Genomic DNA, 18,814 nt, shown 5'->3' with positions numbered 1-18,814 from the left:
GGTGTGGTCATGGTAGAGCTAATTTGTTTCCCAAAGCCTAATTTGGTACACATGGAAACAAACATATTGGAATGCTTCTTAAATGCTGTCTGTTCCTATTCTTCTTTGAGGATATCTAGTTTTGCATTTCATCCAAAATTTACTTGTTGTTTGTTCAATTCCAGCTTCAACAGAGGAGCTTAACCCCTCAGCAAGGTCAAGCTCTTTCAAATATATGTTCCTTTGATCTTCCATGGATTTGAAAGATAATGACTGTAGTATCTGCAGTCAAATAGTTCTGACATGTATATCAGCTGTTTGGAAAAATGAACTTTAAAGCCCAGTGACTGGATAACAGCATGTGATGCAATCATGACCAAAGAATGAGGTTCATTTCCTTTCAGCTAACTGTGCAGTTTGCTTAAACTTTGTGCTGATTATAATATCAATGGTACACTAACTTTATATGCTTGTTTTTAATTGTGCAGCTTTGTGTCAGGCTGGCCAGTGTCTTATCAGATATTACAGCTTAAAGAAATGGTGATATGTAAACTAACTTGGGCTGTAATCATTAGCACAGATATATGACTGTCTGCCCAAATTTCTTAACATGCATTGAGAGGCTCAGTGAGCCTGACCATGTTCAAGAAGAGACTGGACAATGCCCCCGGATACATGGTGTGAACTGTGGGGTTGTCGTACGTAGGGATAGAAGTCGTACTCAATGATCCTTGTCAGTCCCTTCCAACTCAGGACATTCTATGATTCTACAAAAAAGTCAAAAAACAGGAGCAGGCCAAGGTCATTCATGCATGTAGTGTGGACAGGGAGCAATAAGATAACAGTCAGCATGGCTTCACCAAGGGGAAGTCATGCTTGACCAACCTCATAGCCTTTTATGAGGACATAACGAGGTAGGTAGATGATTGCAAAACAGTGGATGTGGTCTACCTTGACTTCAGTAAAGCATTTGACACAGTCTAACACAGTATCCTTGCTGCTAAACTGAAGAAGTATGGTCTGGAAGACTGGGTAGTGAGGTGGACTGTGAACTGTCTGAAGGGAAGAAGCCAGGAAGTCGTGGTCAATGGGGCAGAGTCTAGTTGGAGGCCTGTATTGAGTGAAGTGCCTCAGGGGTCAGTACTGGGACCAATATTATGCAATATATTCATTGATTACTTGGATGAAGGAATAGAATGCACTGTCAACACGTTTGCTGATGACACCAAGCTGGGTGGAGTGGCTGACATGCCAGAAGGCTGTGCTGCCATCCAGTGAGACCTGGACAGGCTGGAGAGTTGGGTGGGGAAAAATTTAATGAAATATAACAAGGCCAAGTGTAGAGTCTTCCATCTGTGTAGGAACAACCCAGGTTCCAGTATAAGTTGGTGAATGACGAATTAGAGAGCAACGTAGGGAAAAGGGACCTGGGGGTTCTGGTGGACAGCAGAATGACCAGCACTGTGCCCTTGTGGCCAAGAAGGCCAATGGCATCCTGGGGTGTATTAGAAGGGAGGTGGTTAGTAGGTCAAGAGAGGTTCTCCTTCCCCTCTACTCTGCCCTGGTGAGACCACATCTGGAATATTGTGTCCAGTTCTGGGCCCCTCAGTTCAAGAAGGACAGGGAACTGCTGGAGAGAGTCCAGCGCAGGGCAACAAAGATGATGAAGGGAGTGAAGCATCTCCCTTATGAGGAAAGGCTGAGGGAGCTGGTTTTCTTTAGTTTGGAGGAGACTGAGAGGTGACCTCATTAATGTTTATAAATATGTAAAGGGTGAGTGTCACGAGGATGGAGCCAGGCTCTTCTCAGTGACAACCAGTGGTAGGACAAGGGGCAATGGATACAAACTGGAACACAGGAGGTTCCACTTAAATATGAGAAGAAACTTCTCAGTGAGGGTGACAGAACACTGGAAAAGGCTGCCCAGGGAGGTTGTGGAGTCTCCTTCTCTGGAGACATTCAAAACCTGCCTGGACATCTTCCTATGTAACCTCACCTAGGTGTTCCTGCGCCAGCAGGGAGATTGGACTAGATGATCTTTTTAGGTCCCTTCCAATCCCTGACATTCTGTGATTCTGTGATTCTAAGAAAGCCCTTTCTTCCCGACTCTGGTTTAAAAGACAACTTCTAATACATGACTGTTGAAGCCAGAGTAGATGAAAGACAGCTGCATTGAGACTGATGATGCATTCAGATGGGAAAAACTGGTTAAAATTGTTCTGAAAGGTAGATGCCATTTACTTTGCACATTTAAGTCTCTAAGAAGTTTGATTCTGCAACAAGACTAGGCTACAGAAGGCATGATAATGCTGGTAAGCTGATAACATTTCCATGCCATAGCACACATCAGAACTTATTTCATGATGCCAGTACTGTGAGCACACAAACAGGCGGTATCAAAAGCACATACTTGTGACTGGATATTCTGGTGATCTCTGAATAAGAAGACGGAGAACCCAAAATCTCATTTCATCCATAATATATATTTTTTTTTTAATATTTATCCTTTCAAACAGACGGAAACCAGCACTTTTCTCCACAGAATGAATTTATGTTTCTTCGTTACAAGGCTGAAAATCTGTGCTCTTTACTATAGAAAACCTTACAGAGACATGCTTTTAAAGGACAGAAAGAAGGTGCAATGCATGTTCAGAAACTGCTTGTGCAGCTCTGAAAGACATCTCCAGTCTCCTTTCTTGTAGCTCTGGAGCCTCCAGGCTTAGTTATTATTACACTCTTCCTCACGATTCCTTGAAAAAGACTGTATACATTTAGATCGCAATTTCTTAGCGATGAGGACAGCGTTATGTCTTTGTTGATGGTTAGCACAATGGGGTGCTGATTACTCATTAATACTATAATACAAACCACCATCATAATTACAATAACATCACAATAACAAGAAAAACACATGTAAAACACTAGATGAAATATTAGCCCTGGAGGCACATATATATGAACTCTACTGACTTCACGTACCATACTATCTCCGAACTGCCAATTACAATGTTAATGCAATTACAGTAGAAAATTGAATACACTTAATAGTTGTTGTCCATGGTTTTAATAAAAAAGGAGTCACAATCAAGCTGGGATTACATTAATCAACAGGCCGCGGTGCACAGCAGGAGATGTGAGCACTGTCGTATGCATCACTTTGGCTCCACAGTCTGCTGGACCGGCAAAGGTTTATAATCAGTTGCAGCACAGCTGCCAAAGTCTAGGGCAAGACTCAGACTCATCCCTTTGGATGTAGAACCAGATGCTTCATCTCTTCAGCTGCCAAATGCTCTCGCTTTAACCTCAAATACACTAACACAGCCTTGGGCAGGGGTGTCAAACTCATTTTCACCAGGCCCCTACAGACAGAGAACACAAGCCACGTCCAGTCTCCTGATCTGGTTACTCAGGTTAATACTCAGTCACCCTTCCTCTTGCTGCCACCAGTGGTGCCACCTGAGGCCACTAGTTAAGCCAGCAGCATCGGGTAGAGATGGGGAGGGGACAAATGGTAGTAATTAAGAGTCCTGCCTCCTAACCTGACTTCAACTTCTAACAAGAGACATTTTGCAACAGAAAGGGAGAAGGTTCCACTGAACTTAGATGTAGTCATCAAGCCAAATGTTTGTGTTAAGTACAAATTCTTGGAAAGAGAGAAAAACGAAAATACAAAAAATTTACTCTGGCTGGGATCAAAATACACAATAATCTTCCTGTTAAGTCAATTGATGTTTCATTGCATGTGTCCTCAGATGACATCAGCTACATATTTTTATGCTTTTGTAAAGAAATTACAAGTTACTTCAAACTATCCACTCAGTAAAATAGCAAGGGTACCCTTTTTCTAGCAAGAATTGCATGTGTTTTCAGGGAAATCCCACTGAATTTTGGATATCTGAATCTTACTCCACGTATCTCTGGCATGCATGAATTCCTGAAATGTTTTGTTGTGGGATGAACCTCATTGCTTTGCATCTTCAGGAAAGCTCAGAGCAGGGTTACCGTCAGGTTAATGAAAAAGCACACAGTGTGCACAGAGATTGATAAACAAGCTAATATCTGCCAGCACATTTCTAAGCACTTCTTACACCTGTTTCCCTGCAGATCCTTTCATGTCCTTAGTTTGTGGGTGCAATTATGCACGTGTAGAGATCCTATATAAAAATGCTAAGGAGGTATGTGTACAAATGTATGTTTATAAACGTTATACAATCTCAGAGCAAGGTAACCAGACTCTACGTCCTAGTCAAGCACTAGGAGAAAGAGAGTAGTGAGGTTTCTCACCCCTAAGCAGTTTTTTTCCATGTGCCTGCGTGCGTGCTTGCATGTGCGTTGCCTCTGTGCACACGCACGCACCCGCACACACAGGCACGCTTCGCCCTCTGAGTCAAAAGCCTGAGAGATAGGCTATTCCTTTGTAAAAACAGAAGCTGTTAACTTCCCTGCAGGTTTTGAGAAGCCCAGCATGGGGGAAAGGAGGGGTGAGACAGCTCTGCTGGTGCTGGGGGAAGCCTGCAGCACGCCCTGCCTGCCCGGCTGCCTGCAGCGCGGGGTGAGCTCCGCCAGCAGACCTGCTTGCTGCCCTTAGCTTTGGGAATTTACACTTCTTTGGAAAGGCTAGGGGGAGATTTATGCAACCAGAAGTAAGTTCATCTTTGTAAAAGATCTGCGATGTGCGGAGCTGGCACCGGCTGGTGGGGGCCCTAGAGAAGTGGCCTGGGGGAGGGGAGCCAGCCTGCTTCTCAAGAATACATCAAGCCCTTGAGGAAGCAGAGTGTGCCATGTTTGAAGATGCAAAGATAATCACAGTGCTGGGAACCGTCTTGTGTAGCGGAGGAAGCGAAACAACAAGAGGAAAGCAGCTTATGCTCCTGATTTCGCACAGGAAGCTAACAGCACCTCCTGCCAAAGTGAGATAAGAAAACTCCCATGGCCTATTCTGGACAAGGCCATGGTTATCAACCTTAGCTTCACACTGTCCTCACTCTGATCCACAGCCTGCTCCCTTTCCTAATGAGTTTTAGAGCCCTCACCTCTATTAGCATACAGCATGCCAAGCACAACAGTGTGGTATATTTATAACTATCGACAGGGAAAATTTTCCAGGGTAAGAGTGTACTTCATGTCATCTTGATATATTTCACTGAAATCAAACTGCAAACCAGCTCCAAGATAAAGTCTTGCCTATGAAACTACTGATCTAAGAAGACAAGTAGTTTTGTTGTCATCCTGGTGATTTACAGTAAAGAGTAGGAGCTAAGGTAAAGGATTTTTCTACTTATATACAGGACAGACTTGGCACTCCGTACGACAGACAGTCCTAAATGAAAGCCCTAGACCCAGCTTGTGTCCAGACACATCTTCTTCCCCACTCTGGAGACAGTTCTTTAATTTGCAGTTCAAGTAGTACTGTGACAAATACCAGCAGAAGAGCCTCCATCCCCAAAACATTTGGAAAAAAATACTCATCTTCTGTCTTCTCATAATCTCAGCTCCTCCTTCCCAAGCCCTCCTGCATGATGCCAGAGGCTATTGCAATCTTTCCTTCCTGTAACATCCCATTCCACTAAGACCAGCCCTCAGGAATCCCAGACCCTAGAGGTAAGAGAGAAAGTCTGGAGAAAGGAAGACTTTCCCTTGGTTGAGGAGGATTAGGTTAGAGATTGTTTAGGCAAACTGGACATCCATAAGTCCATGGGCCCTGATGGGATGCACCCACAAGTGCTGAGAGAGCTGGCAGATGTTATTGCTAAGCTGCTCTCCATCATCTTTGAAAGGTTGTGGAGAAAAGGAAAGGTGACTGAGAACTGGAAGAAAGCCAGTGTCACTCTAGTCTTCAAAAAGGGCAAGAAAAATGACACAGGAGACTACAGGCCAGTCAGCCTCACCTCCATCCCTGGAAAGGTGATGGAACAACTCATTCTGGACATCATCTTCCAGCACGTGGAGGAAAATAAGATTATCAGGAGTAGTCAGCATGGGTTCACCAAGAGGAAATCATGTTTGACCAATCTGATAGCCTTCTATGACTGGCTGAGTAGATGAGGGGAGAGCAGTGGTTGTTGTCTACCTAGACTTCAGCAAGGCTTTTGACACTGTCTCTCATAACATCCTCCTAAGTAAGCTCAGGAAGTGTGGGCTGGATTAAAGCATGGTGAGATGGATTGAGAACTGGCTGTATTGCTGAGCTCAGAGGGTTATGATCAATGGTGCAGAGTCTGGGTGGAGGCCTGTAGTTGGTGGGGTTCCCTAGAGGTCAGTATTAGGTCCAGTCTTGTTCAACCTGTTCATCAGTGACCTGGATGAAGGGACTGAGTGCACCCTTAACAAGTTTGCTGATGATACCAAGCTGGGATAAGGGCAGATACACCAGAAGGCTGTGCTGCCATTCAGCGAGACCTGGACAGACTGAAGGACTGGGCAGAGAGGATCCCAATGAAGCTCAACAAGGGCAAGTGCAAGGTCCTGCACCTGGGGAGAAAAAACCCCAGGCACCAGTACAGGTTAGGGGCGGACCTGCTGGAAAGCAGCATTGCAGAGAGGGACCTGGGAGTTCTGGTTGACAAGCTGACCATAAGTCAGCAATGTGTTCTTGTGGCCAATGGTATCCTGGGATGCATCACAAAGAGTGTGGCCAGCAGGTTGAAGGAGGTTCTCCTCCCACTCTACTCTGCCCTGTTGAGGCTGCATCAGGAGTACTGAATCCAGTTCTGGGCTCCCCAGTCTAAGAAGGACAAGGAACTACTGGAGGGAGTCCAGTGGCGGGCTACAGAAATGATCACAGGTCTGGAGCATCTTTCTTATGAGGAGAGACTGAGAGAGCTGGGTCCGTTCAGCCTGGAGAAGAGAAAGCTGAGAGGAGATCTTATTTATGCTTATAAATATCTCAAGGGTGGGTGTCAAGAGGATGGGACCAGACTCTTTTCAGTGGTACCCAACAATAGGATGAGAGGCAATGGGAACAAACAGAAGCACAGGAGGAGCTTCTAAACATGAGGAGAAACTTCTTTACTTTGAGGGTGACAGAGCACTGGAACAGACTGCTCAGAGAGGTTGTGGAGTTTCCTTTCCTGGAGGCATTCAAAACCTGGCTGGATGCGATCCTGCTCAATTTGCTCTAGGTGAACCTGCTTTAGCAGGTGGGTTGATTAGATGATCTCCAGAGGTCCCTTCCAACCCCAACCATTCTGTGATTCAGTTCTCTAAGAATTCCTCTTGAAAAAGCCACTGGCAGCCTCAATCACACTCTTGTTTACTGAGGTAGTATTTGGCAATTGCATCAGCACTAGGAGAAAGAGGAAGCCATCATGTCATGGATGGTGACCATTTTTGAGAGTGATTAATGGCAAGCACAATATTTTTCTCAGCATCTATCTTTTTTAGGGCAGTGGTCAATCCCTGGAAGCATCAGGGCAATGTTATTACAAATTCAACTTGGACTGACTCATGTCTTTCAAGAAGCAGTGGTGACAACGCTAACTTTAAGACAGGAACTCTGGAAATTCCTGGAATTGTAAAGAATATATAGGAACTGTTTTCCACTTGGAAGTTATTGAAGAAATCTGAATGACATGGACCTTGCCTGCTCTGTCCCTCGGCGTCCAGCACCATGCAATTGCTAGTGCAGGGCTGGTGTAGCCACGTGTCCTGGGCAATACTGAGTCACTTTGAGGCAGGAAATTGTGAGGGAGAATAGTAGCAGGGAGCATGTTCAGGTTGTAAAATGTGCTTAGTGGGGGTGGAGGGGGAGAACTTGTGCTGGCTCCCTGCCAGCGTGCTCCACGAGCTTTGGCTGTACCACTATAATGTACTCATCCATTAAGGAGCTATGGTCCAAGTGTTCCCTTTTTAGGTCAAAAATCATTGGTTAGAAGTCAAAATGCTGGCCCCACTACGTTCAGTGGCAAAGCTGCAGCCAGATGGGAGTTCATCCCAGGCATCTTCCCTGATACACATGCTCACACAGAGTAGGTGAGTTAGTGGAGCTAGGAGGAAATCTTCTGCAAATAGTAGGAGCTGGATACAGTTTACATCATAAATTGCAGTTTGTTTATTTATATTTATTTAGGAGCTTAACAAGGAATGCCAAACAAGCAGTCCAGGTGAGAGTGGTGCAGGTTTCTCCTCTCATTCTTCAACCCTTCACCTCTCTGCTCTCACTGTCACTGGTCCCTACTGCTGTCCACTGCAGTGTCAACATTTTGCTACCAAGAACAGATGGGATATCACCAACCCATCTCACTTCAAACATGCTCACAACTCTCAGAGAGCAGCAATTCTCCATCACCACTCCTCAACTTCTGCCTCCAGAGTGAGAGTATCTTGTGACCAAGGACACTATTAGCTGTGCTGAAAAGTTATACACTGATGAGTTGCAGGGTTGCTGGAGGATTTCTCATTGGCCTCTGCATTGGGCTGGGTTGGGGCCCTGGTGGACTGCTTAGTTTACAGATTGGGGATTGAGTTGTTTTCTTTTTTGTAGGATGATCTGTGTCCCCATTGAGGGGGATACTTAGAGGGAAAGCACAATCTGTAGGGGAGATCCCCAACATTCTCAATGTCTTATCCTCCTGGTGAGCATCTTTGAAAAGAGTAGAGGATATGGCAATCATGGTGTTGCTGCATATCACCATGGCTCTATGGAAAAAGAAATTGTTTGAAAGCAGCACACTGTCTTTCCCACTATTGTCTACATTCAACCAAATGAATGGATGATGTTTCCCTTTCACAGTCATCCTTTCCAAACATTATGGCTTGTCGTGAACTACCCCAGTATGCTACCACATAAAGCTGATTGATCTGAATTATCTCAAAAGAAGCAGCAGGATCAACAGGAGTTTAACCTAACCCACTTTTCAACCCTTCATCAACCCATGCTCACATTTCCACAGAAAAAAAATAACTTCTACATTTGCACACTTGAACACCCTGCAACACCAGCTATTCACAACAAAACATTCACATGACTGAAGCTAAGGGTCACCAAAACCACATTTTACTTCCAACTTCTATGCCAGTATTTGAGACCCCTGGCCATCAGGGCACCTAACAGCATTTGAAAGTAATTCTTCAATTTTTTGCACATCCTGAGTTGACCTGAAATTTTCTTACCTTGAGTTGATTATCATATAATTATATTTTGCTTCTTGACCCTCTATTTCCCACTTCACACTGCTTAGCATTCCTCATAGACACACAACATCATCATGATTCAGTCAATCCTTCCTTCATTTCTCCTTGTCTGTCTCCTTTCCCTTTCTCCTTTGCTGGACTATAATCACTCTCATCTTCCATGTGGTCACTGTGACTCAGCCTTCACTTTATCTCTCTGAGAGCATCAACCATGCCCTCCACAGAGGTAACGAATGTTGGCTGGAACTATAGACTTATCACTCAAGGTTTCCACAAGCACCTAGAACTTCTTGCTGGGAAAAATCATTTGATTTTAATAGTCTGTGTTGTGCTGAAAGGAAGAGGTATTTTCTGATTTGATTGAGCCGTCAGAAACCTAAAGAGAAAGACCGTGAAACTTCTACATACAATGTCCACTCTTACTCTGTTTCTTCTATTTCCAAATAAGTTTCCTCTATATAAAGTCAGAGATGTTGTTCAGACACTTCCAGCATAAGTTATTTTCCATGCACAAGTCACTCCTAACAGCTCACTTCTAGGCATAACCTCACATCTATAAACTTCAAGATCCAGGTACTCCCAACACCTTCCTTCTCATAATGCTGAAATTTTCTCTGCTGTCCTGTCTGGATCCTTTTGGCTCTAGAACGGAGTAATTCTTTACTAATCTATTAACACAGTCATTAATGCTCCCTGTCTTGCTGATAAGTTGGAAGCATGACTAACACCCTTTTCATTTTCTAGTGATCAACAGAGGAGATGAAAGAGCTCTTGCTGCATTGAGGTTGTGTTTTTCAAGATGGTTTGTTTTTAGCTTCACTGCAAGTAGGGGTCTGAGAGCAACTGCAGGCTGACTGGAGTGAGGGACTGGAAGTGCAGGCAGAAAACAAGGAAAGGATGAGAAAGAATGAAGGGAAACATTTTTAAGGAGAGAGGGGAGTTGATTAGAGGGAAACAGGAAGAGAAAATACTGACAGATGTGGACATAAGACCAAAGATCCATCTACCCCATATCCTGTCTCAACAATGACCATAAGCAGATGGTTGGGGATGAGTAAGAGCAGGACTAACTTCAGATACTTCCTCCTAATACTCCCCCAGTCACCAATTATTATCAGCTCAAGAGCTTCCCACAACAGAGGTCATTTCTATACTTCAGCGGATTTCTCTTCCAAGACTTTATGCAAATTTTACAAATGCCCTGGCAAGGAGTTTCACAGATCTGCTACCCACTGCATGAAGAGTCATTTCCTTTTTCTGTTTGGAATTTCACTCCTCCTGGCTTCATTGAATGACCTCTGCTTTCTAAGCTGGAAAAGACACATAAAACTCGTCTTCAGACATGTGTCCTTTACGGCTCTGCAGATCTCTATCATGTAGCCCCCAAGTCACCTCTTTTTTGGTCTGCAGAGCCTTGACCTCCCTCCTCACTTGTCCCTGACACATTCTTCTCATTCCCTGAAATTCCTTTGATTCTTTTTGTCGCCTCTCCTGGTGTGTCTCCCAGTTTGGCTGCATCCTTTGAGATGAAAGGGTCAAAAATTCTCATAGAATAAAAGATGTCGGTCATTTATGGATTTATGTGGAGTTATTGTGGCATTCTCTATTTTGTTCTTTATTTCTTTCCTGGTAATTTCTAACATTTGATCTGCTTTTTGAGCTGATCATGATTGTGATCAATTTCACAGACCCTTTTATCACAATGCTCAGATCTCTCTTTGTGGTAGCAATGATCAGCCAACAGCTTTTTCACATGTACAGACTTTTTGCCCTTACGTTTTACGTGTGAAAGTCAGCTTGTTATTTCCTGTGTACATCATGCACATTTCTCTTCAGTGAATTTCATCTGCTGCTTTATCACTCAGATACCCAGATTCAGATAGTTCTGCATTTCTTTGCAATCAGCTCTCATCCTTACAAATCTGAATAACTTCATATCATCAGCAAACTCTGTCACCTCCTTACCACCTTTTCCAGGTTATTTCTGAACATGTTGACAAGTACAGACCCCAGCACCACCTCCCGAAAAACTTCACTGGTTGCCTCCCTACCCTGCAAGAACTGGCTGCTCCCTCTTAACCTCTGTGTTCTATTTTTTAACTGAATATTTTTTTCTGAGCGTGATCTTACCCCATACGCCGTGTCTGTTCAAAGCCTTCTGCAAATGCTTTTTGAAAGGCGTACACGTAAAAGGAAAAAGGATGCTAACTAAAGTTTGTATATTTTTGTAAAAGGTGTACTCAATCCAGTAATAGTACTCCATTTGTAATCACTCCTAAGCACACACAGAGTTTGACCTGGTGCCTTCCTTTGGCCAAGAGCCCCTGCTAGTACAGGAGCAAGTTTCTGGCTACAGGCTGGGACGTCCCACAGGCTCAGGCACCGCCAGCGTGCAGGGCCTCACTGACGACGTGCAATCCCCATGTACAGCTTTGTCAGACACTTTAGATTCTATGGGCTGGGCAACAGTGAGTAAAAGACTGAAAAATAATGTCCGAACATGTGCATGACCCTTACTTGTTCTTCCTTAAGACTAGGTGTCAAGCTGTCCCTAGTAAAGCCAAGAGACCACCCTGGGAAGGAACCAGGAGAAAAAAAAAAAAAAAAAAAGAAAGAAAAAAAAGAAAGAAAAAAAAAGGACAGCAAATGCCAAAAAATGCCAAAAAATGTAGGAGAGTGAGGATTAGAAGTGTGATACTAACCAAAGAGCCCCTGACCACCTGGATGTTACTGTAGCTCTTATATTTTAGGTTTGATCAATGACCAATGAAAAAGATTACTTGGGCAACATAATGCATTTTGGTTTAAAACATTTCCTATTAAACCTGGAAAAGTTTGAGTTAAAGTGATTTGAAAACGAGCAATATCAAAATCTGAAAGCTTAAGCTTCTAGTTCAGCTAAGACTCATAATCAAATCATTTACAGCTTGCAGAATAAATTCATCAGTGTGTTACCTTGAGGACAGATTCAATGTACAGCATGTATTTATCAAGCTTATCCATATGTATATGCCAGGTCTGATTCATATGGTATTTTGTAAATAAGGTATTTTAAAAATGTAAAAAAATTCCAAACTACTGACTGAGAACAAGGATATGGTCCTCCTAGCTGTTTGCAGAGGATAGAAGGTGTTTGCAAGCAAGCATTGACTTTTGGCTTACAGAGGAAATACAGAATGAGATGCTTCAGCAAATTGCTCAAGCTGAAGCAGATCAGATGCTATTTCACTTCTCCCTTTCTTTTGGCTTCGAATTCTCTGCCAGTCCATGCTGCCGCAATGTACATCTGTCTGTTTCTCTGCATTTTTTTAAAAATATGTGAAAAACCCAGGGTCGGATTTTTTTATTTATGCTAATCTATTTCCCCAACTGGAGGAAAATAAGGGAATAGCTAGCATATTCTTTGATGTACCCATTTTAAGTACCTTTACATTACTAGATCACTGTAAAAGGATTTTCTTGTAGTAGAGAGTGGAAGGCACAAATGCCACCAGCCAGATCCTCAGCCAGTGTGAATTTAGAGCTGAGGATCTGGCCACATGTCAAATTAAACAAAGGCATTTTTGAACTACCTGTTTATTAATGGCATCTGACCTACTTTTACCAGCTCTAAGGACTCAGACTTCCCTTTCCCGAAAATAGAAGGTGGCATGGGGAACAAAAACAGTCACTGTGGACAAACTAATGGGCATCAATGTTTGCAGACATCCACAATTAAATTCGGGTGGTTCAGTACATTTCTAATTAAGTATAATTAACATTTGTTCTTTACTTGTTCATTTTACATACCTCACTGATGTTCCAAATCTGGTTTCCCCTGATAATCTATCCAAGCACATCCTAATGATTCTGCCTTTCAATCCCTTATTAATACACTGACATAAAAAATGCAGAAATGCAATTAGACCGCTGTGCACACATGGCCTGCCTCCTCTTTCACCAAAGCTGGTGGGAGTCTGGCCATGCACTTTCATTATGGTATTTTCAGGTTTTCCGTATCTCTGCAGAAGATAATAATCTGACATTAGGTTTGAGGCTAAACAAAACTGATAGCTAAAGGAGAGACAGAGGTGGCAAGGTGGTGGGAGAGTTAGAACACCCAAGGTAAAAATTCAGTGTTATACCTGTTTGCAGTTTCTGAATGGCCAATCAGTCAAATCTTGGGCAGAGCATAATGAAGACGTCTCTTGAACTGCCCGCATGGAAATGTCCAGAGAGAGAAACTGTCCCCAAATGACACTGAACAACCGCTGAGGAAACCAGTGCTTTCACTGAACAATATCAATATCCCACGTGCCTTTCTTGGCAATCTCTGCCAGACCAGTTTAAGATAAACACAAATCTGCTGAAGAGATTCATGTCAAGAACCATTACCATCAAGCACATTCCCAGCGTGCAGATGCTCATTCTTCAGCCTCAGAGCTGGTGAGTTTTAGGTAGAGCCCAGCCCAGCTGGCTCCAAAGACAAGCCCTGCCACTGGCTGCCCCTCTGCTGACAACCCAGCCTGAGGAAAAAGTGGCCAGAAAGAACAACTCCAGGGTGGTAGAGAAGGGGCCAAAGAGGCTGATGGCTACTGCAGGGCAAGTGTCCCTCAGGCTGTCTTTTGCTGTATCCACTGAGCGACTGGGGACTGGCCAGCCTGGGAATGTATGTGACTGCTGCAGAGCAACAGATTAAGTTGGAGTAAGATAGCACAGAAAAAGAAGTTTCTTGATCATTTAATATAGACTAATATGTATTTTTTTTAATTTAATTTTATTTTAACTCTCACTGAATCTTCAACTGTCTTTTGCCTGTTATCTCTGAATTTACTAGCTTTTCGTAAGCTTCAAAAAAAAAATCCCAAACATTACTTTTTGCCCCAGACAGTTTTTCTTGACTTTTCTAAGCTTCATTGCTGGGGTGAACATCAGAAGAGATTATTTCCATCTATCCATCTAGTTATCTAGCTAGCTAACAGAAGGTTATTTGATGGCAATAGAGTTGTTTTAAGCAAAGTAATTTCAACTGAAAATAAAGAAAAGAGAATATTAATGATGTTGGTCTCTCCACATTCCAGAAAGACAAGTTTGTGGAGCAATTTTATAGCATTTTTTTTTTATTTATTTGCTATCAGGAAACTATGAAAACTGTTTAATTTGGCTGACCTCCTGTTATTGGCCTGAATGATATAGAGATGAGAGTTATGCAAATTTATTGTACTAACCACAAAGCATTAAAATACATCTGCATTTTATTTAAAAGCAACGGAATCCACCAAAGTATTTTTAGATTTTTGAAACAGAAATACTGACTGGAACAGAAATTGAAGTAAGCAGCCAGATAACCTAATGGTTTCTATTAAGGACCCCATAGGCAACAGTGCTTAAAAAATAGAACCATCTAATTTATGCACCATGCATCATTCCCCATCTTGCAGTGATACTACTCAAGTGATGTGAAGTTAAGCACGTCTTGGAGCAAACAGATCTGTGCACTGCAAGGTCTTTGGAGCAACAGCGTCTTTTTACTCAAAGTGTGTGCTTTGTCCCGTAGCTTTCTGAGAATCCCTATTGCCATACACTGGATAATGGTTACCTGTAAGGGTTTATCAACTTAAGGTAGAAGGTACATCTGTGCACAGAAGCAGGCAATCCTCAGCTACAAACAGAGCAACATTTTGGCCTTGGAAACTTAACACTGGACAGCTAAATCCAAAGAAATGCTGTAATGGCAGAATAAGATGGATTTTTTTATGCACTGTGAAAGGTATACACACTTTAAATCTGTTGCTTAGGCAAACGTCCCCTCATACGATGGGGTAAGCATAACGAAATAGGTGGAATTAAGGGGTTCTCCAGTTCTTCATGGAGAACACCTGAACTTGCACAGACATCAGCCTGAGCAAAGGCCTGCCAGCTGCTGAGGTATTCCACTCTGCTCCCTTCCCAGAGCTGGAGACAAAATGTAATTATTCAGGTATTTCTGTCTTTCTGTTAATTGACCTAATATTACTCAGAGGGAAGTCATTCCACTCCTCTTAGGCAAAGCATGAAAAATGGTGCTCTCCAGACTACTTCTTCAATGAGCATTTAAAGGAGAAGGAAGGGGAGGGGGTTAAAGAGAATTGTCACAGAACAATTATGAAGGCAATTTGGAAGCAAGTCTGGAAACAACCTTGTAACAGAGCCAAAAGCTGATTCAAATTGTTACATTTCTCCTTTGATCACCTGCTCAAATACACTTCTAATTAGCATTTAATTGAGTCTATAGTTTAGCACATTATTAAACACCTGGTTGTGGATATTAATTTCTGTTTCTCATGACATGCTTTCTTGTGCCATAGTGCAGATCTGTGCTTGTTTACAGAAGGAAATAGTTGACAATGGACAAGCACCACCTCAGCTACCAAAGAAGAACCAACTGTTTTATCAGTGCTGCACCATGATTTCAATCCAGAGCATGCACAGATGTACAAAGACTTGAAAGAAACTAAAAGACTGAAAATTTTCATGCATGCCTTTCACAAGGTTTCTCTACCTAAAAGATGTTGCGTTTTCTCTTACACCTTGAACCTGTAAGCAAAAATAAATTAATACTTTGAATTTTGTAACTTGTCCTTCAAAGGTAACATAAAGGAAATGTAGCCCTCACCTGTCTTCAAAATGGAGAATTTCAGGTTATACCTATTCCAGCAAAACAAGAGATTTCTAGTGCCACCTCTTGGTGACAATGGCACAGAAAGCCAACCATTAGCATAATCCCAAAGCAAGGCGTAACTGGAAACATTATGTGTGCTTCTAGAAAGTGCTGACTACTCTTTCACTGATCCCAAGGCATTTGCAAGCACCCTTAATTTGAAATACGATGTTTGACCTATTTAATTGAATGAGGTGTCTTGTGTCCCTGCAGTTAAGCATGTGCTTAAATGTTTGGCTGGACTGTCACTAAAACCCAAATCTATGAAAACGTTGAAGAAGTTAAATCCTATGTAAAATTATTAATTACAACTGAAACAGAGAAATGTTAGTTCCTAAACTTTTGTTAGGCTTTTAAATAACTTTGTGGTGCAGCAATCCAAATACCTTGCATGTTTAAACCTCCAACAGTAGCTTAATGCTAATGCCATTGTAGAGGTTGAGTGTTAATCATTAAGATTGTGTCAGATTTCATGATTCAGGAAGAGCCTTGGACAAATGAGTCAACACACAAACTCGTAAGAAACAGAGTTCCAAAGAAAGCTTAAATATAAAAGAGGATTAGTTAACTGCCACATCAGCATCAAGTAAGCTTTTATGGTGCCATTCATATTTTACCCTGTCTAAATAGCTTCTGCAGATTACTGGGCACATTTGTCTTGCTGAACTGAATCTATGAATCAATGTATGATAAGAGAGATTTGACTTTTATAATGGAAGAAGTCTTTAAGATTATTTCTGTTAGATTTCAAAAGGACCCACACTGCAGAATCACCGTGCATGGACAAAATCCCCTCCATGAGAAAATATGTGAACTTTGCAAGACACTGCCTGCGAGATTTCCCTCATAAAAATTAAAAAGCAATTATCACCTCTGGATGTTGCATGCATGAATAGTAGTGAACTGTAAACAAACCTAAACGGCAATACAAAACAACAACTCTACCCTCCATTTTCAAATAATTATGCAGAAAAAAATTGCATTGTGCCTACGTGTTTACTAAAAAATACATTGATTAAAAGTATACAAACTATTAACTAAGCAATGGTCATGGCAAGTTTCATTCTTGTACAGAAGTAAATATTTAAATGTAATATTAAGGAAAGACGTGCTAAATAGAAATGAGGAGGCTGTCCTACCTTGTTTTAGAATGGTTTTGTCTACAGGGATACCACATCCACGTAATTTTAGGCTGAGGAATACCATACACGGTGCATGTCAGCACTTGTTTGCTGCCCAGTAAATACAGATTGGGATCAAGGAGTGATGACACAGCATTTTCGTAGATCTGGGGCTTCACTGTAAAGGGTAAAAATTGCAAACCAATTTAAACAACCTCATTTCCAATGTATTGCGCCATCATGAAAATACTACATTCCTGCAGGGTGAGTAATAGGAAAAATCCCCAGGAGAACCAAGAAAAACAGCAGGTCTAAGTCAAGTCAGATGAGAGGTTAGTAACATGTTCAAGTCATCAAGAACAAGTATGTGACCGTGGAAGACGGAAACCCTTCTAATGAAAACCAGTGTCTGTGCTGATTCAAAGATGTGCTGTCGCCCTGCATATGGGGCTTGGATTTGGACCTATGACAGTCAGTGAAAACCCACTATAACTTGAACTGTGCAAGACCACTGAAAATCTAGTTCCATGAAAAGTTAGCATTTACATGTTCAGGAGAAGTGTGGGAATACGCTGTAAATTTACCATTTACTGTAAGAGTGACTGTAAGATTCTTAGACAAGTTCCACTGTCGTATGCTCAAAATTATAGTGTAGTTTCCAGCATCTTCCTCAGCAACATCCTTGATGATTAATGAATAGTCTTTAACCATGTATCGGGCACATTTTTCAGCAGCAGGTAGCCCATCTTTTAACCTGTTTAAAAGAATTCCAGAAATCAAAATTTTGAGAAATAATGTTGCTTTAACTGCCTGTGTTATTTTGTTTCACAACATTTCTTGACCTTTGGGCAAAGATTGAATTTACAGTCTGAGATCATGTTTACCAGAGGGTTATCCTTCCCTTACAATAAGATTGCTGATAAATACAAATTATAAATACTTTATAAATTTGTATACTTATCTTTTCAAAGCAATTTGGAGAACACCATTCTATATATTAAAATTGATAAGGATCTGACAGGGTTCTATAACATTTGAGAGTAGCTGAAAATTGCAACTCTTTCTGAAAATCCCAGTTTTCCATGCTTGTGCCACCATTTAGTCTAGAAAACAACCATTTTGTGTAGGACTTATTCACACAAATGAAGGTTGTGTCATCCAGCACTGACCCTTTATTTATGACCTCAGAATACATCCTGGGACAAAGTATTACAGTAGCCTAAGCACAGCTGTGATTTTAGGAAGAGGAAGAGTAAGTAGATTAGATAAGCACTTAAGAATCAGATACCCCGCTATCAAGTGAATGTTTTTAAAGATAACAGAAAATCAGACTAAAAAGTACTAACTGTTGCTCACACACATATTCCTGAAAAAGCACAACATTTTTCTTCAAAGGCTAAGATATAGCATAAAGCACATTTTGGTAGATTGCTGTACAAAGGTTGAAACAGCATTAGTAGAAGAGTGCAACAGAGTTTCACTATGATGATGGACTTAATTAAAATGATTCACAGGTTTTAGTAAGTATTTACAGAAAATTCTTACAGTTCTTAGAGGAGCACTAAAAACTGGGTCTAAGGACTATGGATTTAGGCATTTCACTGTATTTGTATTTTACAGAACCACAGAATAGTTGAGGCTGAAAGAGCCTCTGGAGATCATCTAGTCCAACCCCCTGGTCAAAGCAAGGTCAGCAGGTTGCCCAAGACCATTTTCAGTCTGGTTTTCAACACCTCCAAGGATGGAGTCTTCCCAGTCTCTCTGGACTATTTGTTCCAGTGTTTGACCACCATCACAGTTATAAATAAAAAATAAAGAAAAATTCTTGTTTAAAGGGATTTTTTTTTTGTATTTCAGAAGTTTTGGTTCTGTATGGTAGTCAACAAGCCAACCATTAAAGAAA

The 18,814-nt window shown here is 41.8% G+C and overlaps 1 protein-coding gene across 1 annotated transcript in view; it reads right to left on the bottom strand.

Annotated features, from left to right (window-relative positions):
- The window catches only part of FLT1 (fms related receptor tyrosine kinase 1), a gene marked incomplete at both ends in the record, with an annotated part of 114,682 nt that overhangs the window by 56,412 nt on the left and 39,456 nt on the right, over nucleotides 1-18,814 (bottom strand). The window contains 2 exons of the mRNA XM_080354072.1: nucleotides 16,930-17,089; nucleotides 17,496-17,665. Coding sequence (XP_080210198.1) covers nucleotides 16,930-17,089; nucleotides 17,496-17,665 — 330 coding nt within the window. The remainder of the gene's footprint in view (nucleotides 1-16,929; nucleotides 17,090-17,495; nucleotides 17,666-18,814) is intronic.

Source organism: Nesoenas mayeri, assembly GCF_963082525.1.
Source record: "Nesoenas mayeri genome assembly, chromosome: 1".
NCBI lineage: Eukaryota > Metazoa > Chordata > Aves > Columbiformes > Columbidae > Nesoenas > Nesoenas mayeri.
This window is presented reverse-complemented; position numbering and strand designations above follow the sequence as displayed.